The following is a 25,542-nucleotide window of genomic DNA, read 5'->3' as shown; positions in this document are numbered from 1 at the left end:
CATTTATCAGGACTTAGCGTTCAGCTTCTTTCCTTCTTTTTTTAATTTCTTCCCCGACTTTTTCTTCCTTCACCAACTTTTTCACCATCAATCCAAACCTGAAGGAGGCAGAAGAATATCAGGGATAGAAAACATGAGGCCATCCTGTGAGCAGTGGAAGTTGTTAATACTCCATCCGTTCCTAAATATAAGATGTTCTAGCTTTCTCCTAACTCAAATTTCTTAAAGTTTGACCAAGTTCATAGAAAAATGTATCAACATCTAAAACTCCAAACTAGTTTTATTAAATCCATCATGATATATATTTTCATAATATGCTTATTTGATACTGTAAATATCAGTATAGTTTCATATAAATTTGGTCAAACTTGAATAGATTTGACTTAGGACAAACCTACGACATCTTATATTTAGAGCCTGTTTGGGAGGGCTCCCCTCCACCTAAACTTCACTCCACCTCTAAACTCCACTCCACCCCAGCTCCACTTCGTTTGGCACACATACCAGCTCCACACTGTCATTTCCCTTGTTTGCTGTCTTTTTTTTTGTTTCTTTCCATTATGGATCATCGATGGACTAGATTACTTCACCTGTGAACTGTGGTACAATCGATCACCGCAAGTGTGTAAGAATTGATGAATGTGGCAGAACACAGCTGCCGATCGGTTGATTGTTTGCACTTTTTTTTTTTTGGTGTTTCACATGTTGTATACATACATCAAACACACATCTTGTTTGCTTTAGAAAATGAACCTGCATGAATTAATCATTTTGATAACCCAGCTTTGAATAGAATAGCAGATTAAACACAATTTTAAAAGCCATGCAATCAGCCGGCAAAATCAATAAAACAGTCATATCAAAACAAGTGTTCATACACCAGGTTCATCACGACATAGTCCAATAACCACACTACAGAAATATTCATCTTTTATCACGTCAAATTTCATGATGTATTACCAACCTAGAGAAATATCGGTCGCGAGCTTGTTGCGGAAAGAATCCATAGATGTATCATTCAACTCCGGTGTTGACCCATCGGATGCACTTTGAGAAATTGCATACTTTTGATACCTTTCTGGAATTGTTGGCTCATAATTTGGGTCTCGATCACACCTACAGAAATGCCGATCCCCACTTTGGTGCTCGCGCACATAGTTGTGAAGCACCATGGAAGCCGCCTCAATCAACTTTTGCTTATCCATGGAATAATTTGGCATCTTTAACAATATGCGCCACTTCATTTTCAGCACGCCGAAAGACCTCTCAATGACATTACGAATAGCTGAATGCACCCTATTGAACTTTTCCTTTGGAGTAGATGGCTCCGCACCTTTATGAAAATCAGGGACATGATATCTCTCACCCTTGTATGGAGCAAGGTACCCTGGCCGATTAGGGTAACCGGCGTCAACTAGATAGTACTTACCTAAAAGAGAAGATAATTTTTTAGGGTGAACACATTCAAGATGAGACGAATGAAATCAGCGATATGTTGAACAAGCTTACCTTTCGGAGGATGCGGGAAGATGTCGTGGTCCACTCTTATGGCATGGTATAGCACACTTGTATCATGCATAGCACCCGGCTGTCCAATAGATGCGTAAATGAAGCGCATATCAAAATCACAAATAGCCAACACGTTCTGAGATGCGGTGCACTTGTTGATCAGCAGGAAGTGATGCACGAATATGAGTACCATCTAGTGCACCGATACAATCCTTAAGGTGTGGATAAGCCCTTTTGTCACCTCTAATCCTCTTATGGACAACACGGAAATTTGGGTCCTTTGGTCTCAAATAGTGAGTCGCCATCTTTACGACACAATGAAGAACCTCATCAAACTTCCTGCTAATGGTCTCACCTGAGTGCTTGAACCTATTTTGTGTTTTCCGGTTTGATTCACATCCACCAAGAACCCAAAGGAAAATCGCGAGCGACTCATGGCTACTCACATGTATGGATGCGGTTAGACCGTATTTTCTCACCAGAAAGTCATGCAGGTCAAAGAAGACGTGGTTGTTCAAACGCAACATCCTATAGGTCTCTCCAGGTGTTGATAGTGTCTCCTTCAACCAACCCATCCCGCTGAGAATAGAGGTCCTTGGATCCGCCTTATCAAGAAAGGTTCTAGAATAATTCACAGCAATGTTTGCCGCAGCATGGTAAATAGCACTCAGAGCTTGAACATGATTATAAAAAATCATCTCTTCCTCATCGTCATTGCTTCCATCGTTCTCGCTATCCGATGACATCTGTACGTAACAAGAAATATACAGATGAACAACATAGGCAAAAAAAATATGAAATGAAAAAAAAATATGTACAACAATCTGGACAATGAGATGAAAGAAATGAACAACCTGGACATGGAAAACAGATAGTCAAATAGATAGATGCCAGAAGTTTGCTTACATGGTTCAGCACACACACAGTCTAACAATATGGAAAACAGATAGTCAAATAAAACATTCGGTTCATAGGCTGGGAGTAGAACAAAATATAGAGGACAAAGTGCTAGTCACACACAGTCTGGGAGAACATAAATAGGTTCATAGGCTGTCAAAAAAACTTCATAATTATTACATTCAAATAGCTATCTAACGAGCATATTTTGCCTCGTACTTCCTCTTAAGCCATTCAAAACGAATATCTGGAGTTGGCATGTGGAGGAACATTTCTCTTTGCTCTCTTTTCACAAACAGCTCGGTGGCAATAAAATGCTCATTAGTACCATAAGCTCCACCACATTCGATCACCAAGTCCATCACAGTAGCAACAGAACATGCATCATTTTTTGTTGTAAAAGATTCCAATGATGATTGTGTCTTTTCTGCCAAGGCACCAATCTTTTTCATCTCATCTTGCATGACTTGAGATGTCTTCGACTTCTTGGACTTGTCACCCACAACCTTTGCACCTCTCTTTTTCCCTTTCACATTGCTCGGAGACTCATCTAGCTCATCAATGTCAATACCGTCCTCGCCATCAAGATTAATGACATCTTCCACAATATTTGGTTGGGGCAAGTCTCCCGAAGTAGGACACCAATGATCATGTCCATCATTAGTGATATCTTCAAAGATAAGTTCCAGATTGTCCTCATTACGAATACCTTGGTTTTGAAACCTTCCGCAACCAGGAATGTCCAATTGAAACAAGTCCATCTATAATTATCACAAATGAAATAGATTAAATGCAGCAAGTACATGTAAATGATAAAGAAAACACTTACCACTTTGGCCTTCCTCCACCATTCGGCGTCCTGATTGATGGTTCCTCTTTCCCAGCTAGCACCTGTTTGTTTCAACAACAACTTTTTCCATATACCATACTCATTCTTCAATTTATCCCATTTGTTCTTGATTTGCTTCTTCTTTAACTCGATGCCTGTCTTATCTTTAAACCTCTAGGCAATCTCCTCATACACAACATTATTCAGGTGGCTATTTGGACGATTTCCACGGTGAACTTGGTCGGCAAACAACTCAGTAATAATTCTAGTATTATCATCATTCCAATTGACGGCGGCCATTCTTCAAATAAATTATCCAATAGAGTTATTCAGTGCACCATCTTATGGGTAAAAGAAATGAACATATATATGTGTGTGTGTATTACCAATCTGGGCATACAACAATTTGATAACATATTTCTATTTCTGATATATGAACATAAATCTGGGCATACAACAATTTGGTAACATATTTCTATTTCTGATATATGAACATAAATCTGGGCATACAACAATTTGGTAACATATTTCAATTTGTGATATATGAACAATTTGGTACGGAGTAAGATAAATGAGAGGATGAGAGAAACAAATAAGAGGAAACAAAAGAAGAAGACCTGCTACCTTCTAGTTCCAGGCTCAATCGATGGAGAAGAGGAATCAGAGAGAAGAAGAACTTGGTTCAGAGGCGGCAATGTCCTGCAGAATTAGCACATTCGGTTTCTGTTAATTGAAATCTGAGAGGACGCGGCCTCTCTTTGTCACAAAAAAAGGGAGTAGCTCCGGTCAGAGGGAATAGAGGGGGACGGCGAAGTTGGTACCTTCTTGGCAGCGGCGAATCCCCTTGGCGGCGGGCTTGAGGGCACGGGAGAACGAGGCGAACGAGATCGAGGGCGCGGGAGAACGAGGCGAACGAGATCGAGGGCACCGAGAGAACGGGCGGGCTCGCCGGAGAAGGATCCCGGCGGGAGCACCGGAGATGGATGGCGGCCGGCTCTGCTAGGGCTGAAGATGAGCCGCCATGGGCCAGAGGGAATAGAGGGGGACGGCGAAGTTGGTACCTTCTTGGCGGCGGCGAATCCCCTTGGCGGCGGGCTTGAGGGCTCGGAGAACGGGCGGGCTCGCCGGAGAAGGATCCCGGCGGGAGCATCGGAGATGGATGGCGGCCGGCTCTGCTAGGGCTGAAGATGAGCCGCCATGGGCCTCCGCCCGTCTCGATCTGTCGATGGCGATTGGAGGGAGACGAGGAGTCAGGCCTGGCGCTTGGGATAGAAACATAACGGTTCGGTTCAGTAATGGCATTGGTGGGTAAATTATTTCAAGTTTAGGTGAAGTGGAGCAGGTGAAGCACCTCTTTCTTGGCTTCAGTAAAATGAACTAGAGAGGTATATGGCGTCACTTCAGCTATGTGGTGAAGTTTAGAGCGTTTGGGACGACTTCACCTGCTCCACTGCTGAAGCTGTGAAGTGGAGCCCTCCCAAACAGGCTCTTAGGAACAGAGGTAGTAGTAATTTGCATTTATCAGAAAACTTAAATTGTTGGTGAAATGTTAATATATGCTTTTACCTACATGATCATCAGTGCATTGCAGGGAGCCATGGATCATTAACACCTGCTACCAAGTACTCCCTCTGATCCATAATAAGTGTCTTGGATTTAGTACAACTTTGTACTAAGTTAGTACAAAATCTGAGATACTTATTATGGATCGGAGGGAGTACATATCCTGATATTGACCTCAAGTTTTCAGAATTGCCAGTAAAAGGAAATTTTCATCACACCATTGTTTATAAAAGAAAAGATGGCACTATTGTACCTCAGCCAAGAAATGCAACTCTGTAGTATCACATGATTTTGAATGGTAGCACACCTAAAAATGAGTAAAGAAACACATCAGATACAGTAATCTAATACGGAAAGGAGATAATTATTGTCTGACTTTCCGCATCAAAACTACCATAAAGCCACACTTTGCAGAGAACTCCTGCAATACACCACCAGATGTGTCTGTATATACAAATTAGCGTCCTGATTACGTTTGGCTGCTCCTGTGACTTAAAGGGACACATTAGATTTTTTTTATATCCACTCCTTCAAAATCAGACACTGCTTAAGATAATCTAGACGGGAGCACCATTGAACAAAGAAGAATGACACTTAAGTACGGTATATTTGTTGGCTCATGTGCTTGCAACAGGGCGAAGTAGCACAGTGATCTTCACAGCTAACTATGCATGTGACTAACCATATTTTTCTTAATTACAATTACAGAAAATAATGAATAATAGGCCAGACTTTTCACAACATGAGTTACGTAACTTTACTAGCAACTACTCATGTGAATGGGTATATGGTTGGACCGTACATATTAACAGACATTATAAGCAAAGATATAACAAGCTAGTAACACTAATTGAAAAGAGGTAAACTCAATATTTCTGTGCAAGCCATAATGTCTTGTCATTTCTGTCAAAACCCAAATTAAATTGCAATGCCGAACTAGCAAACATTATTAACAAAGAACATATTACTATAGTTATGAACGTATGATGGAAACCGAACACTTTAACATGACATGGTGACAAAGTGTAAATAATTTCAAAATTCGACAAGTGAAAATTAATGAGGTTTCTACATGAAAAAAATCGAACACAAAGCTCACATTCAAGCAGGTGATACAAACACAAATAAACAATTGTGCAGGGATAGTATGAGAAGATAGTAGACTGGAATAGCATAATCCTACCATCTTAAGCCATGTTCAGTAAGCACAAAAAGAAGACATGGACCATGTTTTATCCTATGCAACTGCTAACCTCAAGATGAACATCAGAAATATCAAACATGCAGCAAGAGATACCAGGAAATGATCTATAGGCTGTAGGTGCTCGGTTCGGAAGTATATGATGGATCATCCTTGTGAGACGACTGCAAATCAAGCATTTGTCAGCATGTCGTTTAGAACCACCACATTACCGAACAAATATAAATTAGATAAAAATAGATTATCACCTGAGAAGGATATCTCTGGTTCTGGCTGTTAAATCTATCAGAAGATATAGGATGATTATCCCCACCAGGGAAGTATGATGGATGCAGCAACCAATTGCTTTTGATCATAATGTGCAGCATCAGATTCTAAACGAAACACAGTTGAGGCTCTATAGGAAACCAACTTTGATAAGATTGCTCTGGTGGTACTGAGATTTGTACAGGAGGTCCTGTGGGAAGTGGACGTGGTGGTGTAAAATCTGTTATGTGTTGATCATGCTTAATATGAGAAGCCCTCTCCTTGTGTCAGGATCCAACTCAGACCCAGGAACCTCACCCTCTTCTTTAGCTGGGGGACCTATGCAAAAGATCCGCAGGACTAAATAAATTGAGCAACTGCCCAGCTGAATGAAGGAGACTGATGACATCAATCATTACTTAAAGGCCAAGAGGTGGGAACCAAGCTAGAAAAGACTACATTGGTATTCATCTTGCTTCTTGTGGCACAACACATATCTATAACTAGCACCAATCGCCAAGATAAGCTGTTATACTTGAAACCGGAACCTCAGTTGTGCCTTCTGAGAAGTTAACAAATATGTCCTTACACACAGGTAGTTTTCATTACTTGTACCAGTTGAAGGACCTTTTGACAAGCAAAGCCTCGACCCAACCGTGCCTTCTAAGGACTTGCATTTCGATAGAAAATATATCAACTATTCAGCTTTTGCTGCCTCCCCCGAAAAACTGGTACTTTGCAGGGAGCAAATTTAGGTGTTCCCGGTGCTTCCCTTTACATGAAAAGAGAGACAACAACATAGAAGCAGTTGAAGCTTCAAACAAGATGCTCTTCCCATCAACTCTACACATATAAATTCCAGCCTTGACTATTTCACCTTTTTCCAGTAATGTTCTAACAATAACATTTATAAAATGAGAAGTGGGGGAAAGGCCACTCTTCAACATTACTGAAAAGACACCCTCAGCTTCTTCCACTGACCCTTCTTTTATAAGGTTTTCCATCATTATGGTGTACGTCTGAACAGTAGGTACCAGCCCATAATCTGGTATTGAGGCAAACAAACCCTCAGCTTCTTCTCTCCTCCGAGCCTTGAACATTTTACTTATCATGATATTGAGAATTACAATATCAAATTTCACATTCATTGCACATAACTTCTGAAAAACCGTGATTGCTTCCTCAGTGCAATTATTTCTACAAAGTCCAGTAAGAAGTATGCTGTATGTGGGAATTGTCACTGCTATTCCACTTTCAATCATCTCTTGGAACATTTCCTTTGCAGCAGCAGTTCTCCCAGCATGAAATAACCCATCCAGTATAATGCCATATGTAAAAGTTGTAGGTTTAACTCCCTTGTGCAATAATTCTCTGAATAAAATCAACCCATCATCAATCCTACCATTTTTACAACAGCCATTAACAAGTGTACCATATGTAACAATATCAGGTTCAATGCCAACTGATACCATAGCATCATGTACTCTGAATGCTTCGCTCATCTTACCAATTAAGCAATATCCATCAATCAGTGAAGTAAATATATTAACATCAGCCTTCTCACCAGTACGTATGATCATGTCAAAGATACGTTGTGCTTCAAACACTCTTCCTTCTTTGCATAGGTGGTTTATTAGTGAAGCGAAGGACAGTATGCAAGGACCAAGTCCTTTGTTCCTTATTTCATAAACCAATTCCTCAGCTTTCACCAAATCACCATGAGTACAAAACCCCTGAATCAGGCACTGGTAAACAGCAAAGTTTGGTTCAACTCCCTTATCAATCATATGGTTGAATTTGTCCATAGCATCATCCATACTTCCCATTCTGCAAAAAGCATGTATGACAGCTAAATATGTGAGCACATCAGGGTTTAATCCCCGCTTCTGCATGTCTTCAAAAATAAACATAGCCTCACGCACCATTCCACATTTAGCATATCCATTCACCAGTATGTTAAAAACATGTTGGTTAGGTACAATACCGTCTCTTACCATCAAATTAAACAGATTGCTCATATCAACAAGGCATCCTGCAGTAGCGTACCCATGAAGCAGAGTAGAGTACGAGATGATATTAAGTTTGTGCCCCTTTGCAAGCATTGAATCAAAAAATTCTCTAGCTTCTTCAATTCTTCCATGTTTGCAAAGGAAGGCTACGAACGTGCTGCAAGTAACAGTATTTGGTATAACACCTCGACTTGTCATTTCTTTGAACATCCTAACCGCCTGTTTCCACTGGCCCAAAGTGGAGTATCCATGAATCAAGGTATTATATGTCACATTATCCGGTTGAACACCATTACCGACCATTTGTCGGAGGATCCCTTGTGCCTTGTCCACGGCCCTGGCCTTGCACAACGCATGAATCACAGAGTTATACGTCACCACATTAGGTGGAACTCCCTGCTGTGTCATTTCATGGAATAGATCGCATGCTTCACCTACTTTGCCCTCCTTAAAAAGTCCATGAACGACCGTGCTATACACCACCACGTTGCAGGGGCAGCCGCCTCCTTGTTTCACGGCCATCCGGAGTATGTCGAGCGCCCACTGGCTCCTACCATCGTCGCATACGCTCTTCAGAACTGTGGAGTAGGAGATGGCATCAGGCACACAGCCCAGCTCGGGCATCCTGTGGAACAGCACGTCCACAGCCTCGTCGGTCCGTTTGGCGTCGCAGAGGCCTCTGAGGAGGGAACTGACAACGATGACGTCTGCCTTCATGCCCTGCCTGAGGAGGCAGCCGAAGAAGGCGAAAGCTAGGTCCAGGCGGCGGGCGCGGCAGCAGCAGTCGATGAGGATGCTGTAGGTGTAGACCGTCGGCAGCGCGACCCGGGGGCCGGTGCCGGTGGACATGCGGTTGAAGAGCGCGACGGCGAGGGCGGGCCCGTCTCTGAGGGCGGCGGAGGCCGGCGCGCGGGCTAGGGCGGAGAGGAAGCCGTTCAGGACGCTCTCGGGGACCTGAGCCGTTTGGCGCAGCAATCCGTCGAACAGGTGGTGTGCGTCGTCCGGCGTGAGGGTCCCGGCGCGCACGCGCTCCGTGGCGGAGGCAAGTGCGCTGCGGAGCCGACGAGGAGAGGACGGCGGGGTGGATGAGAAGTGCCGGAGGCGGAGGGTAGCCATTGGCGTGGCGGAGTGGAGGCGAGGCATGGCCTTGGTGCTCCTGGCGTAGCGCGCATTGGATTTGGAGCGGAGGATCAACGAGGCCATGCCGCCGAGGGAAAGAAAGTAGGACGGGAGGTTTGGGACCCCGCCGGATGGTTTGGCCGTTGGATGAGGATTGAATGGGATCCGTTGATTGGCCTCAGAACGGTAAATAACGCCGGTAAAAGCTTGAAATTTCCACTCGACTGGGATTTGGGAGAGACCAGAGACGTGATTTTGAAACAGAAACACGTACTACTTACTTCTTCAAGCTGTATATGGGGAACTCAGTCGTTTACATCTCCTTTTCCTCGCTTATTTCTATTTGGAACAGTATCTGCAATTTTTTAACCTGCAAGAAACATGTAATAGACTAATAGTGTCTTTTTTATATATATGGGGAAACTGTCTGGTTGCGTCAGTTCTCATGCTACCAAGAGATGGTTTGCCATTTGTGCTGGAACGGAACAGCAGACCAGAGTACTTCTGCCAAATGGCAGACCGTATTTCATCATTACACATAAATTTCCATTTCCATATTACAAATAAAGTTGACAAAAAATATTAAAAGTTTTCAAAGTGATTAATGCTTAATTAAAGGAAAATTCTTTTATGTGTAAAAATTTATATTAATGAGTTGAAAAATAAAAGAACTTTAATACGGAGTACTTAATGAAATAATCGAGTTCCTTTTCTTTTGTTCCTTTTTCGTGAAAAAACTCAAAATGATACAAAGCGTGTGTAAATCTTTAGACATTTGAAAAACAAATCGCCAAAGGACATATGCTTTTGATTGCAACTTCCAAGTGCCATTTGACACAGAGTCGCATAGAAAATTAGAAACATGTCAAGGACATGCCGTTAAACCTAATAACATACTCTTCAGGTTCAAAATACTCTCTGTTAGTAAGCATAAGATGTTCTAACTTTGTCTGAAGTCGAACTTGATAAAAGTTAATCAAGTTTACAGAAAATTTCACCAAGATCAATAACTTGATTTATCAAATTTGTTATGACAGATATATCTGCACAGTGTACTCATTTGATATTGTGTAAATATTAGTACTTACTCAGACGCATATTACTTGTGAAAATGTTACATGTATCTAGACGTTTTTTAAACATAGATACAACCATTTTTATGCAAATTTGAGACGAGTAATATGGGTTGGAGAAAGTATATTTCTTTTTATAACTTGGTCAAACTTGAAGTTTCAAACTTGACCGAGGACAAAGTTACAACATCTTATATTTATGAACAAATGTACAGTAGATTCAGACACATATACCAACATAAAAGATCTTTTCGGAAGAAGAAAAAACAGGATAGATCCAAACAAAATCTACTCATCCTGAAAAGGAAATGGCAGAGAGAATAGTTTAATCAATAACCTTGCAAATGAAGGAGAAGATAACATCGATAAAGACAAACATGAAAAAGAATAAATTTGCATACATTGTCTTGTATTCTGAGACAAGCAGATAGGCCGTATGAAAAACATAAACGGGGAGGATATGATGCAGTCAAGAAACAAGGAAACGGAGAACTTAGCGAGGAGACATTGCAAACTTCAAAGACAAACACCATAGTTTATTAACAAGATAAAGCAAGCAGCTAGCCTAAGGAACCAACTCAACTAATAGCATCAGGCTAGAATGAACTAGAAATATCCAAAGGATCCAAATTGGCGCACCAGCACAGCAGAGATCAAGAACAAGGAGCCGAATAACTAATAATCAATCAACAGTCAACACCACCCACTAAATCCCAATCTCTCTTTCCAGAAAGCACTTCGTCCCTAGCTAGCTAATGCTGATAATCAGGCCGGCTTAGCTAGCTGAATGAACTCAGGAGTCATGACAGGGCACTGTGGGTGTCGAGGGTGACGAGGCTGCGGCGGCACCGCGTGCAGGAGAACTTCCTCTTGTTCTTGACGCATAGAGGCAGGCAGAGGATGCGCCGGGCCGACTCCACGTCGGTCGCCACCACCGCGCCGCCGCACCGCGGGCAAGCCCCCGGCGCCTTCTGCGTCGCCGTCACCGTCTCCTCCGCCACCCCGCAGCACGCCGCCGCCGCCGCCTTTTCCATCCTCCGAATCCCTCGATCTCTTTCTGCCTGATTTTCTTGTTTCCAAGTAGGTGAGGGTGTGAGAGACGACGGGGGACACGAAAATGGAAACCAGGGGTTGGTTTGGTTGGGCAGGCGTGTTATAGGGGAAGGGGGTACAAGATCGCATGAGGAGCCCACGTTGTCTTTTATCTGTATAGAATACCTATACGTTATCTTGCTCACACCGCGCGCCCGGCACCCGCTCGAGTCGAGCAGAACTTTCTCCGGCAGCTCTAGACCCCTCTTGCTTCTTTTTCTTAATTTTATACTCATGCGTGTATGCTTTTGTTAATGGAATGGCTATATATGTTGATCGAAATGGCTGGCTGTATTGTGCCCGCAGATCAAATATATCCATATATAGGTATAGCACTCCACCAGACCACACCGGCCCGTCGTCGTCTTTCCCCACACGGGCAGTTCTCTTCTCTCATGTGTTTATTAGTTTGATTTGGCTGGTCGCTACCAGCTGCCTAGCTCAGCTCGCACGTATGCACCCACTACGTACAGTAGTTTGCATATAATATATACGTGGTGTCTAGGTGCACTGTAGTATGGTTTATCCACAAATGGACATGTTCTTTCATGTGTTGCTGATTAGTTCTTTCCAATTAGGGGAAGTTTCATGTAGTAGTACCACCACTTGGGGGATGCTCTTTAGTTGTTTACGTCCACTGTGATGATCCTTGACCTTTTTTTTTTTTAGGAAAAATGATCCTTGACTTTGTCCTAGTGTAATATAGTGACAAGTGTATCCAGAATTCAGGGTGGCTCCTCTTCCTCTTGTTTAGCCGATCAAGTGAGTGAAAATAGTAAAAAGATCCTCCTTGTTTTAGCTGGACGTACGTTGATTTCGTTTGAACTATATATATATGGTTGGAACGTCCTTGTTTTTTCTTCTGAAGCAACCGATCAATCGGTCCGTCGATCTTAGCTGGTAGATAGTTGGATTCTGATTTTTGGTTTAAGAAACTCTCCTTTAGGGAACAATTTGGGTTTAAGAAATTGCTTGACGTGACATCTATCTTAGCTGTCGCTGCCAATTTGCCATATATAGTAGTCATCAAAATACTGAGCAAAACGGGCCACCTCCTTTTGCTTGACGGATCAAACCAGACACGGCTTAATATATCGATTAAGATCATTATGGATGAATTATAAAAGTTTATGTGATGAGGTGGATCGTACGTGTGAATCTAGGTGAAAAGACAGGGAGAAAGGGACGCCTATCCTTATCTGATGGAGCTTGCAAAGCAAACACACAGTGGGTGCATTGTGAGTTTGCACATACTTCCTCCATTCCATAATTCCTCTCGAAATATTACATGTATTTAGACGCTTTTTAAAAATAGATACATCCATTTTGGGACAAATTTGAGACAAGAATTATGAAACGGGATAGTACTTGATTAGCATATGGCACATTTCTGCGCACCGGCGGTGGTACGGGACGCCCCCGGACCTCCAGATTGGGTTGATCAGGCACGCGTCGATCTTTTTCCAGTGGCGTCAAGTCATGTATGTTGCCAGCAGGTGCTATGCACAGTGTCTCTTATGGAGGCATACTGTCTTGCCTATTCTTTGTTGGACCGAAGGTTGGTGCGTTAGTGTGGCTAGAGGCGAGGTAGTATGGCGCATCCCATCTTTTAACTAGTCTCTTCTCCGGTGGAAGCCGATGGTATTGATGGTAGAGGCAGCTTCAACGACAAGCATATGTGCACTCCGGCGGAAACATATTCGGCAAAGTTTACGTGTGTCTACGTCATGCCTTTGTTGAAGGTGGTGATTCTATAATTGGACTCGTCATCATTAGTGCGTTTGCAACAATCCTTTTGAAGGCTAGGAATTGTGTTATTTTCATTTGTTCGGTCTTTAGTATAGGGTTCGGTGTATTCTAGGTGTAGTTTTCTGTTGAGAGACATCCAACGTCTTTTTTTTTCTTGCCTGGATTTCGACAATACTCGCTCTGTTCCAAATATAAAGCGCATTTTGTACCTTTTGATTGAACCTTTGACCAACAAATAGTCTATTAATATAACTTTTGTGAAATTAAATTGATATAGTTGATTTCATATTCAAAAGTACTCACTCCGGCCGATCCATATTAGTTGTCGAAATATTACATGTATCTAGACGCTTTTTAGACACAGATACATCCGGGCAAGGTTGAAACAATTAATATGGATCGGAGGAAGTATTTGTTTATAGTTTCACTCAACCTTTTAAGTGAGACTACAATTTCGAGTATACAGTTTGAACTTGAACCACCTCTTAATGCATGGCAAGCTGAACATATATGCGGTTTCATCTTGCACTACTACAATTCAAATTTAAAAGTTCAAACTACCAAAGCAAAACGAATGTCACGTGCACCCGGAAAGATGATATACAGATCGATCTGGCTAGCAAAGCTAGGGCAACGATGACCTTAAAAAAAAAACTCTTGTGTTTGAATGCTGTACGTACGTACGCGAGGGGTTGTGTGGTGCGCGTCGTGCATGCCAACAAGTCAATGAAGCCATCATGCGTTGCGGCGACAAAGTTGGTACGACGTTTGGTTGTGGACCAGCGTGGGCAGGCGGACGGACGGACCGCCTGACAGGTGGGCACCGCGTGCAGGGTCTCTCCAGTCCAGTTGGCGCCATCCGACCGGACTGACGTGCCGCTGATGCTGCCCGTGCCTGTATGGTCGTGATCCTCGCAGTCGCAGTACGCGTATACACGCTCTGGCGGGGTTCAGAGCCTATAAAAAAGCAAGGGAAAGACGAGGAGGTCCCCCAGACGTGCTAGCTAAGATAGATCTGCTGCTGCCCACGCCCGAACGTGCCTACGCTGCGGTGTACGGCCGGTTTTCTCGGGTTCTGTCCGTCACGTGCACGAAATACAGACGGATATGGCGTCGTGCCATTCTGACACACGACTCTATCCGGCTGGAAAGACCCTAGGCTTATTCGGTTTGAAGAAAGATGCTCCCTCCCTCCTATACTAAATTTTCTAAATACAGATGATATTAAAATATTTTTAGATATGTAGTATTTCGACACTTAATAATGTAATAGAGATAGTAGAAGAGAACAATGCACCTGGGTAACTAAGCAACAAGTGCAACTTGAGACGGTGGTGTTTGTGGTTCGGGCCGCTTCGTTTTATATGTTAGTCCTAAATTTTAAATCAAATTTTAAAAAAATAATTAAGCTAGTAAGTTTCTTCCGATGGTCTCGAAATGGGGTCTCGCTTACATCCCTGTCCCGATAATTGGTAGGTGCAGGCGTGCAATATCATATCTGTACTACGTTGTGAAGTAAAATAGATTCAAAATGTAAGTGATAAGTTGTTATTAGTCGAAACTCCTCTCCAGCGCTCGTCCGCGCGGCACGGACGAAAGCCGCCCGCCCGAACGAGCATGCTCGGTTCATTAAGAGCTCGGTTCGCTAAGAGCTCGGTTCGTTAGGATCGTTATCGTTAACGATCTGTGACCATTGTTCGGCTCGGTTCGTTAAGAGCTCACGAGCACTCGTTAAGCTCATTAAAAACTCGTTAAGATAAATAGATGGCATGTTGACCTAAATTTTTTGACCTTAATTATGTGTTTGGGATAAATTTTGGCAGCAAACAAAATATATGAAAAGCCGAACAACGCTATAAAGATCGGAAATAACACAGCAAAAGAGAAATAACAACACAATTTCAACAGCAAAATAAGCTCGCTAACGAGCTTAACGAGCGCTAGCCGAGCGACCTCGATAAGATCGTTAAACTTAACGATCTAAAAAAAATACTGTTTGATTCTTTAGTTAACGAACCGAACTCTTAACGACCCGAGTGAACGAGAGTTCAATGACATTGTCGAACTTCTTTTTTTCCAGGCCTACGCCCGACCGCGCTGCTCACCTTTTGCTTTCCGGTTTCCCTTTCCTTTCCCCATTTCCCTTTCCTCCATCCTTCCTATTTGCTCCACCTCCTACCTCCTTGCCGGCAGTCCATGGTGACGTTGTTGCCTAGGATCCCGTCCGCGCCTCTCTGCGCTGCTGCTCGTCCTCCCGCTCTTCTACCTCCTCCTGCCCCCACCCCTTTGCGCCACAACCCAAACCCCACCGAGGCCTCCTCCATGGTCTTCTGCGCGCCGCCCTGGACCTCCGTCCACTCCCCAGTGCGGTGAAGGCAGGTGGTTCTTCCTCCTCGTCACCTCCGCCATCGACGCTACCGCACAAGGTGTTCAGTGTGGCCTCCTCCCGCCGCAAGCCGCCTCCCCGCCTCCTGCTCTACCTTTGGATCCATCCCCCAGCACTGTCTTCTATTCTTTGACCCGCCCACCGCCGCCGTGGCCTCGCGCCTCGCTCCTCCCGGCGAACCTCCACCTCTGCAGTTCCCACGACACCTCCCATTTCCCCATTTGGTATGTTGCTTCTCCGGGCCCCCTGTTGTTCATTTCCCATCATGTGAATCTAGTGCCTTTCTGGTAGAGTTCTAGTATGAGGGTTCCAGCCATGGTGTCCACAAGAGGTGGCTCAAATTGATCTTTAATTTGTTTCCCTATGAGTATATTAGCACTCCAGTTATTAGGATTGGAGATTTTGAGGAATTAGCACGAGAAATATAAGGAACTGATGATTTTGTGTGTCAACAGGAGCCCTGTTTTCTGCATAGCTTTGAGCTTAGTGTGCAAACAACTTGCAGACAACATGCATCCTTTAATTTTCGTCGTGGCAGATTGTCCAGGTTTGATTGCTGCACATTTGGTTAATCACTACACCTTTAGTTCTTCAATTATGTTTGTTTTTACAGAATTGCTGTAAAAGTAGCATATGAATAATCAAACTAATATGTTCCTTAAACAAGATCTGAAGCCACAAGAATTCGTAAAATTAACTGTTCCAGAAACTATCCCCCAAGTGGAACATCCAAGATCTGCAAGTTACTATTATCTCCATGTGTCTACAAGTACTCTGGTGGAGTAGTTATTTACTTGTTAATGTGAACAAGAGGATTTGTATGTTTCTCCTGTCTGATGGTCTGATTAATTCTACTGGGGATAGTTTGGGACAATGGTGTAATTTGGGGTGTTGGGCCTATGGTTCTAGGTGAATCGCGATTGTATTTCTTTGCCGGACAGCAATAGTAGTATATGTAGCATTTGTTTGTATGTCAAGTTTCAAAAACATACAGGAAGGTCAGAGCCAGACAAGATGATTGTACTGGACCTAGATGGTGATTTGTTCAAAAACACTGTTCCTAATGTTTGTACTTGCTACGTTCCATTGTCCTTCAAGTCATGGAGCAGCTAGTCCTGAATACTAGAATGCCCTTGAAGATGCAGATAATATTGCTTCATTTGATTGGTGTATAGCAACACTAGACAAGCTCATGCTATCAATTGAAAATTTAGGAAAGCTGGCAACACCACATGTCGGCATGCAGTTGTGTCTTATGTTGAGATTTTAGCTTTCTAATTCTTAAGCTTGTTAAAGATCCAATGATGAGCTTTTAGCATTCTAATGATGAGCTTTTAATGAATGCATCCGGTGCTTTTTAATTTTTTGAAAATTCCTTGAGACGTGCTTTCAATTATTTTTCTAAGATCATTTTTTCTAGTCCATTCTCAATGAGCTTTTAACAATCTCATTATGTACTTTTCGATTTTCAAACATCTTTGAGATGTGCTTCCAATTTTTTGTTCTAAGGTCATTTTTCCTCGGTATTATGTTGAGTTTTTTAACGTTCTAACTATGCATTTTTTTAATGATGCCGTGACGCGCTTTTTTAGTGATCCCATCATGTAATATGATTTTTTTTAAATCCTTGAGCTTTTAATGATCTAACGATGAACTTTTAACATTCTAATGATGAGCTTTTTAACGAACATGTCATGTGCTTTTAATTTTCAAAAATCCTTGAAACGTGCTTTCAATTATTTTTCGAAGTTCCTGATGAGCTTTCGACGATCTCATCGGGAGCTTTTAACGATCTCATTAGGAGCTTTTTTCTCAAAAAACCATTGAGCTTTTTAACTTTCTAATGATGAGATTTTAGCATTCACATAATGAGCTTTTAACAAACGCATCATGTGCTTTTAATTTTTTAAATCCTTGAGACGTGCTTGCAATTATTTTTATAAGCTCACTTTTTGTTCAAACTTCGTTGAGATGTGATTTTATTTTTTTTCTAAGGTCATTTTTCCTCGTGTATTCTACATTAGCTTTTAACGATCCTTATGATGAGCTTTTTAACATTCTACATTAGGTTTTAACGATCTTATAGTGAGCTTTTAGCATTCTAATGATGAGCTTTTAAGGATTCTATGATGAGCTTTTTAACGAACGCATCATGTGCTTTTAATTTTCAAAAATCCTTGAGACATGCTATTAAATTATTTTTCATAATGAGCTTTTGACGATCTCATCCTGAGCTTTTGATGATCTCATCCAGAGCTTTTGACGATCCCATCATGAGCTTTTAATTTTTTTTCCAAAAACCATTGAGCTTTTTAGCTTTCTAATCTTTTTTTCTAGATGAGCTTTTTAATGAACCCATGGTGATACAATCTTACATTTCTTATAATGAGATTTAAGTTTATTCATATGATCTTTTTGGTTTTTGTTTCCAGACTTTCAATAAATTTCTTGTGCAAGCTTTCCAAATTTTGAAGGTTCGGCTTTTCAAATTTATGCGCAAGAGGATGGGCTGAAGAATCCGGTAGTTTTAACTTTTCTCTTGTATCAACTTTTAGATTTTTATATGAGCTTTTTAGATTTTGTGTTCTATACTTTAAGTAAATTGTTCATACTAGCTTTAAAAAGCTTTTTGTTTTCTTCTAGGTGGTTCCTGTGGCATCAGATAAGGTTTTAATTGTTATGAGAGAAGTATTGTAATCAACCTTTTTCAATATGTGATTTTCTAGATTAGCTTTTTAATGAACCACGGTGATACAATCTTAAATTTCTTATAATGAGATCTTTAGTTTTTCATACAATATTTTTGTTTTTTGTTTTAGACTTCCAATAAATTTCTCGTATAAGCTTTCCAAATTTTGAAGGTCTGATTGTTCAAATTTTTGTGCAAGAGGATGGCTGAAGAATCTGGTAGTTTTAATTTTTCTCTCGTATGAGCTTTTAGATTTTTATACGAGCTTTTTAGATTTTGTGTTCCGTACTTCTAGTAAATTGTTCATACTAGCTCTAAAAAGCTTTTCTTTCTTCTTCTTGTAAGTGATTCCTGTTGACATCAGATAAGGTTTTAATTGTTTCGAGAGAAGGATTGTAATTGACTTTTTCGTTATGCGATTTGAGATTCTTTGACACAAGCTCGCTTTCCGCAAACTTCTCATAGAACTAAAATTTAGAAGTTTTGTGTAATGATTATAAAAGTTTGAATATCTAGATCATAACAGCCAGATCTACTAAAATTTAGACATTCTATGTTAGGATTTTAAAGTTTGAATATCTGTCAGAAAAGACATAAAAATGGACATAAAAAGCTTCTTATAGGAATTTTGAAATCTCACCGATATGATTTGAAAGTGTGTACTTTTTTTGATTGAAAGTGCTATTCCCCACCCGTTTTAATTCCCTGAAAAACACTTTCCCAGAAAAGGAAAAGATGGAAAAAGAAATAAAGCCAACTACAGCACTTTTCCCGTAGTAGAAAAAAACCAAAATAGGAAAAGAGGAAAAGCCTGAAGCCTGCATGTTGTCATTGGGCTCTGAGAGGAGGCCCAGCGCGACGAGGCCGATCGCGAGCACGCGACTAGGCGGAGCGCGAGACGAGATCGATCCAGCTCGGGATAGACTAAAAACGGGAAAAGAGGAAACAGGAACTGGACGGGAGTTGCGCCAGCGGGGACCCAGGACCTGGTCCGCCAGTTAGCTCTGCCCGTTATTAGTTCTCCGCTCTCAAAGTTAACGAATCAGGTGCGGAGTGAACAAATAGATTTCCCCCTTGTTTTCGTTTGTCAAGATGCAGATGCTAGTATCATCATCATGATGCATCTTTCCGTGGAGAAGCTAGCTGAGACGGAAACAGTGAGTCCAATCAGAGCTGACCACCAAAACATAAAAGAAGAAGAAGAAACATGACAGAGTCATGTGTTTTGCATTCTCAACGCACGCAGAATGAACAGCACATGTGTTTTTCATTTGGTTAAAGGTACGGAAATGATCAAGTAACATGTGTTCGACAATTTATCTTTCGTTGATCATACTGGTTTTGTGTGTGCCACGCCGGTAGACAGAACTCTGCTTCAACAAGAGTGAGAAGGCATATAAATACCCGCATGCACCTTCTCGTATCATCCGTCGTACCGTCGTACGTCTCTCCCGATCTAGCCAGATAGCCAGATTTTTTACGTCCCATCTTGTAATGCTACATCTATTGTCGAAATATTATGTATATTTTTAGGCATAAATATATTCATATTTTGATAAATTTGAGACAACTACTATGAATTGAAGGGAGTACATAGCTGGTGGGTCGTAGATCGACGTGCCAGATTCAAGAAGGATCACCACCATTTTATGGAATGGGATATTGGAGAGGAACAAATTGCGACCATGGCAACAAAATCGCCTTGTCTTGTCATCCAAATGGAGATAGCTGAAGCGGCTGCGTAGCAATCTGTATCTGTCGGCAGGGACTCCTTCTCGTTGTCTGGAATCCTCCCGATGTAGATGAGCGGTTCGTTTTGATGCTCACCGCCCTGAGGTGTCGAAGGAATTTTGTAGTTGTGATGTATCCAAACTACGAACCCGGCCCGACCACATCGTAACAAATCAATCAATTTAATCAACGGTGTTTTATGTTTGGTGAGTTAAAACGTTTTATGTTTAGAAACGGAGAGTGTTAGTCGATTAATTAGAGCCATGTTGGCCGGGCGTCGTCAGATTCCACGCGGTGGCTTGGATAACAACAAATACACGATCTGTTCATCGATTAATTAGTTATGTAGGCGGTAGGCCAAAAGAGCAGTGATACTGGCAGCATTAATAAACTTGAGATCAAGGTCTGAAATCAATCCAGGCCAAACAAAATCACCTAAGCATAGAAGAAACGGAATTTCTGAAATAAAATAAATTCACTCAGGAGAGTAATTCTACACCCAGCGTACTGCACCTTCTATCCCCACCCACATGTTATGCGTCGAGATTTGCGCTCAAATCAAACGCACACAAAAATTTCTCTTCCATCTCATTCACTATCGCCGTTTCTCTTGGCCACATCGAGCGGCTTCCGGCAACATGGCGGCACAGTTCGCCCATATGATAGCTCCTTGTATGGTCGCTTCCAGCAGCATGGCGGCACAGTTCGCCCATGTGACAGCTCCATGTATGGTGGCTCCCTGTATATCGTGGCTTCCGGCAGCATGGCGGCACAGTTCACCCATATGACAGCTCCATGTATGGTGATTCCGGGGGCATGGCGGCACGGTTCGCCCATATGACAGCTCCATGTATGGCGGCTCCCTGTATATGGTAGCTCCATGTATGATGGCTCCCCCTCTGCCGCCCCCCTCCTCAGGTGTTCTGAGCCTCTCTCACCCCACACGGAGCTGCACATCTCGAGACATGTACAAGGGGTGGATATATGAGGCGCACTGAGCAGTATGAAATTTCGTCACGATCCAACAGTGGAATCTTCAGAAAATTTCAAACACGAGTGTTGTCTGGATTCTCGCGGGCGTGCGGGAGAGCACGAACGTCCGACTTGTTCGCATGGTTCCCGTTGCCTCAATAAATTTGTTGCTGATCCCTTCGGTGGGGTTGTGTGGAATTGTGTCTATTACAAGCTCGTCAAATTTTGTGGCGATCCAACGGTGCAATCTCCAGCAAAATCAAAAACTTCGAGTGTTCTTCGGAGACGAGCGGAAAGAAGAGATGAAATATTATTTAATGTTCATCATACTTTTTTTATGAAGGGTTACAATCTGTATGTCTTTGTGTTTTTCGTAAGAAGAGGAGAGGGGGTGCCTAGAATGAGAAGTCTTCTCAAATATCAATCTCTTTATTTTGCGGGGCTCAAATATCAATATTGACGTTCGACGCTACTATGAGAGATGAATTAATCACCATCATTCTAGTACTCTCCAGAAAATATATAATTTGGCAATAATCTAACTTGAGAATGTTTAATTCCAAAAGGATTGATGAACAAATAGAAAGTTCCATCGGGACGTGGCTGCTGTGAGCATCGTCAATGTCTTTTGATTCTCCTGTTAGATCTATTGATTAAAATTAATCATAAGACAATGAGGGAATCCCGCGCTGCAACGCCCCACAGGAGGCCGGATCCCGTCACAGCCCTCAGGCGGAGGGATCTACACAATAAGTCACGTGTTTAACATGAATGCAAAACACAAATTGGGTGAGCGCTACTGAAGAGATCAAATTCACACATCTCCCATTCCGTTAGCTTGGCAATGCACATGGACGCCTAGATAAATACTCCAGTCTCCATATGTAGAAGCCATGCACCTTTGACAATGAGAATGCAAAGGTCTGAGATTACAGTTACTAGCAGGTGTGCCCGTGCGTTGCTACGGAACCCAGTGGTTGGAATCAGCTAAAGGGGGTGCGCAAGTGGTTGGCGAAGGCTGGGAAGGTCGGGACGCTTAGGGCGCTGGGGGATGCGGTCATGCGGCTACACCGGGTTGCGAGATCAAGTGAGGAGTTGACGCGGCGGGCAGAATGGAGCAAGCAACTCATGGCGCCGTCAAGATCGGCCGTCTCCCACGAGTCCGGCGGCTGGCGGCTGTGGAGGTGCTAGGAGAACAGGTGAAGTGGGCGGCGACGTGACGACTTTGCTCGGAGTGCCGTGGCGTCGGTTGGCATCGGTTGTAAAACGGAGGAGGAGAAATCGGGCTGGGGGTGGAGGGGGAGGCTCGGGCATGGGCTCACGCGGACGCGGTGGCGTCGGTCGTAAGGTGGAGGAGGAGGAGGAATCGTGAATAAGACGGGAAGGAGAGAAAATAACGGGAAGTGACATATTTGTTGTAATTTTAACAAAATTGACTTACCCGTCCGTGACAATCGCCACTAATTCCAATTTAATAGATAGTAATAGATTCCGTGGGATATTGGAGCGAGACAAAGCACAATGTTGGAAACCGATGCTTGTTAGGTCAATGCGATCGAATGATCGTCGCGACGCTGATGCGCAGAGATTGTGTAGAGAGACCCACAGTTTTATATCTGTTTTGAGTTTTGACTGCAGCGGCGGCTAGAATGAGTGTGTATATCATATGAAATATAGTTCAAACACGATTTAGTCAGTAAAGTGAGTGTATATCACAATGTTGAGTGTTCCTCACTTCCTCTAGTCCGAGACCAACAAAAGGTTCTATGTATGTTTTGGTTCAAATACGGTAGATCTCTGCAATCCGCTCGCTTTGCTTTTCCGGTCTAGGATTCGTTTTAGTGCGGTGATTCTTGACTTGACATTTCAAATCTCTCCCTCATTGTCAATCTGACCGCCTGTAAAATGCTCCCGTAATTAATGAAGACCACGGATGTAGAAACTTTATCTTATTTTCATGTATGGAAACAGGTAAAATTAACTTTGGTATTTGGCATCTAGTTTGCATGTGGTACCAAGTTACGACAATCTTTCAGGCCTTGTATATCCATATATATGTGCATTCTCTATCTTCATGATCATGCATAGGTACATTGGTCTAGATACTCCTAGCTTCAACATTAACCGGCCCTGAGCATGGATTTAGTCATTAGCGTTATCTAACTTCACATCAATTCTTGAATGGAGCAAGTATCTACTGGGTCTCACCTGACCACAGAACAAGGATGATAAATTAGTCACACCAAAGATATGTTGACCAGTTAATTACTTAATCACGCGTGTTCCTTGCTTGCAATTTGCATGCATGCCAAAACAAGAGTCACAGTACTCATGTAGTCGTGTTCACTCCACATGCATTTTGCGTGGTGAACAATGGGAAAAGCCATTGACAACATTTTGCCTCGGGCGCCGTCCAAACGAAACATGGGATGGCTGGATGTGAGCTGTGTGAGTGAGCGAAGATCTTCCTTCCACCCTTGTGTCTTACTCCAGATCGATCGCCTCTCTCGATATCTTCACGTAACGGTTCGCGTCTTGTGCGTTAGTTTTTTTTAAACGTTCTTACTTCTTCCGTTTCATAATTCTTGTTTCAAATTTGTTTAAAAATGGATGTATCTATTTCTAAGAAGTGTCTAGATACATTAATATTTGAGTTCTTTTACGGTACACCGGATTAAATATAACTGTTTATTCCTTCCGATCCAATGGATGAGATTAATAAGTACTCCAAAATAGGCATTGAGGAGTACCACCGTTAAACAATATGGGAGTACCATGGTTGAAGGGGTAAAATTATAATATAAAAAATTCAATCTACTGAAGGCTATTCGTGAGCCATAACTGATTTCTTTTCTCTCTAAAAATGATTTCTTTAGATCTCTACATGGCAATCAAACCCCTATTTTTGAAGAGATGACCGGTGCAGTGGAGGAGCGGCCGTGACCCTTGTGGAAGGACCGCGCTGGACTCACGACGACGGCCGGAACTGTGGGCAGGAGACATCGGACGAGCTGCGCGGTTGCGCCGCAGCGCAGATGTATAGATCGAGTATACTTTACCACATCAACGAATCACTCCACCTTCAGATCGAATTGATTCATACGTGCGTTCGTTTGTGATAAGAAAAATCTGCAATCTCATGGATATGACGCCAGCTTCATGTGTTCTTGGAATTAATTCTACCAAAATTACATTGGTAATTTTTCTTAGGTATAAAAGCTGTCAGATATGAAGTTGTAGGAACGGTAGCAATGTTTAATCGATCGATGTCTCCCTTTCTGAACATAGCTCCTGCTGGCGGTGGCGCGTCTAGGGGATGGGGAGGAGCCGGCGGCCATAAGCATGAATGAAGATTTATCAAATTATATTAGATTGCTGATAAAAAAAATAACACATTTAGTTGACAATAGAAAAAGTCTAAATTACCCTGCTAAATGAAAGGCCAGATTTGATTGGTACTCCAGTGTCTTTCTTTGGAGCACTGGGTATTGTAAAAATTTGACAAAAATTATTGAACGGAGTAAGCACTTAGCAGCATGGACAAAATTGCCTTTTCTCTTGATAGTTGGGGATGTGTACTGAAGGATGGTAACATTTATCAGTCACGATCCTCACATGGTGGCTAGAGTGAGAGAGATCATTTTGGCGAAGCTAACCATTCGCCGTAACATCTCATACAGTAACCCAAGCCTTGTTGAGCTCATCACCATGTTTTGTTGCATCTGCAATCGATCTGGCAGCTGGTGTTGATAATGATTATACTTTCATGCATGTCGACAAACAAGGCTTCTCTGGATGACAGACGATTGTGCTTAATTAACTATTTGTCGGCAGAAGGACCGAGGCTAAAGACGGATTCCGGTAATTACTCGCTCTGATCCTAAATTCTTGACTCACAGGTACATTCATATTTGGACAAATCTGAGACAACTAATATGAATTGGATGGAATAGTTACATCCTGAAGTAACAATAACAAGGGGACTATAGAATCAGGAGGATCATCGATCCAGACTCGCTCAGGGAGGAGAGCATCATGAGCTAGATTATCAGCAACATTGTTTGCTTCAAGTGGGCATGCTCAAAGTTTCTTGACTCAAATTTGTCCAAATATGAATGTATCTATTCTTAAAAAAGGTCTAGATACATGTAATATTTCGACAACAATTTAGGATCGGAGTGAGTACTTAAAAAAAAATACATACTCCATTTTTGCATATTTTTGGTGAGAGAAAACTGTAAAGAAAAGGAGGTATAAGATAATTATATATCCGCATGGCATCTATTGTTGTTTACATGAAGTCAATGAAAGAAATTACATATAGGATAGGATAGATGATGAGCTTGGATTGAATTGGAGTGATAAGAGCAAAGAGGAAGAGGCCTTCCTCGGATGGAGATGAAAGCTTCGTTATCAGAGAGGCATACGGAGACATCAAAGCCCTGCCCCACTCCAGCTCTAGAAACAAGTATTTGTG

At 42.3% G+C, this 25,542-nt stretch overlaps 4 protein-coding genes and 1 long non-coding RNA gene across 27 annotated transcripts; 1 reads left to right on the top strand and 4 right to left on the bottom strand.

The window, feature by feature from the left end:
- Positions 1-886: 886 nt before the first annotated feature.
- LOC112271590 lies at positions 887-1,612 on the bottom strand. The gene is made up of 2 exons (XM_024461169.1): positions 1,510-1,612; positions 887-1,429 (listed from the first exon to the last, which is right to left on the bottom strand). The coding sequence occupies exons 1-2, from the start codon at positions 1,577-1,579 to the stop codon at positions 957-959; spliced, it is 543 nt and encodes a 180-aa protein (XP_024316937.1). The 5' UTR covers positions 1,580-1,612; the 3' UTR covers positions 887-956.
- Positions 1,613-2,485: 873 nt separating this feature from the next.
- LOC112271648 (zinc finger CCCH domain-containing protein 43-like) lies at positions 2,486-6,150 on the bottom strand. The gene is made up of 5 exons (XM_024461382.1): positions 6,052-6,150; positions 5,193-5,219; positions 5,052-5,105; positions 3,236-3,409; positions 2,486-3,167 (listed from the first exon to the last, which is right to left on the bottom strand). The coding sequence occupies exons 1-5, from the start codon at positions 6,148-6,150 to the stop codon at positions 2,601-2,603; spliced, it is 921 nt and encodes a 306-aa protein (XP_024317150.1). The 3' UTR covers positions 2,486-2,600.
- On the bottom strand, positions 3,701-9,701 carry LOC100841341 (protein Rf1, mitochondrial). 23 transcript variants are annotated; one of them, XM_024461153.1, is made up of 5 exons: positions 6,248-9,701; positions 5,193-6,163; positions 5,052-5,105; positions 4,057-4,497; positions 3,701-3,934 (listed from the first exon to the last, which is right to left on the bottom strand). In XM_024461153.1, the coding sequence occupies exon 1, from the start codon at positions 9,455-9,457 to the stop codon at positions 6,947-6,949; it is 2,511 nt and encodes an 836-aa protein (XP_024316921.1). In that variant the 5' UTR covers positions 9,458-9,701; the 3' UTR covers positions 3,701-3,934; positions 4,057-4,497; positions 5,052-5,105; positions 5,193-6,163; positions 6,248-6,946. The 23 variants fall into 23 exon arrangements, with proteins under 23 accessions (XP_024316921.1, XP_024316920.1, XP_024316925.1 ...); XM_024461152.1 differs by having other exon boundaries at positions 4,057-4,454; XM_024461157.1 differs by having other exon boundaries at positions 4,057-5,105; positions 5,193-5,289; positions 6,052-6,163.
- Positions 9,702-10,928: 1,227 nt separating this feature from the next.
- LOC112271589 lies at positions 10,929-11,755 on the bottom strand. The gene has a single exon (XM_024461168.1). The coding sequence runs from the start codon at positions 11,478-11,480 to the stop codon at positions 11,247-11,249; it is 234 nt and encodes a 77-aa protein (XP_024316936.1). The 5' UTR covers positions 11,481-11,755; the 3' UTR covers positions 10,929-11,246.
- A 3,607-nt stretch (positions 11,756-15,362) lies between these two features.
- On the top strand, positions 15,363-16,832 carry LOC106866316. Its single transcript, XR_001406673.2, has 2 exons — positions 15,363-15,897; positions 16,129-16,832. It is a non-coding gene; the product is annotated as an uncharacterized LOC106866316 (long non-coding RNA).
- The last annotated feature ends 8,710 nt before the right edge of the window (positions 16,833-25,542 follow it).

This window comes from Brachypodium distachyon, chromosome 3 (assembly GCF_000005505.3).
Source record: "Brachypodium distachyon strain Bd21 chromosome 3, Brachypodium_distachyon_v3.0, whole genome shotgun sequence".
Classification (NCBI taxonomy): Eukaryota; Viridiplantae; Streptophyta; class Magnoliopsida; order Poales; family Poaceae; genus Brachypodium; species Brachypodium distachyon.
Note: the sequence above shows the minus strand (reverse complement) of the source record. Positions and strands in the feature narration are given on the sequence as shown.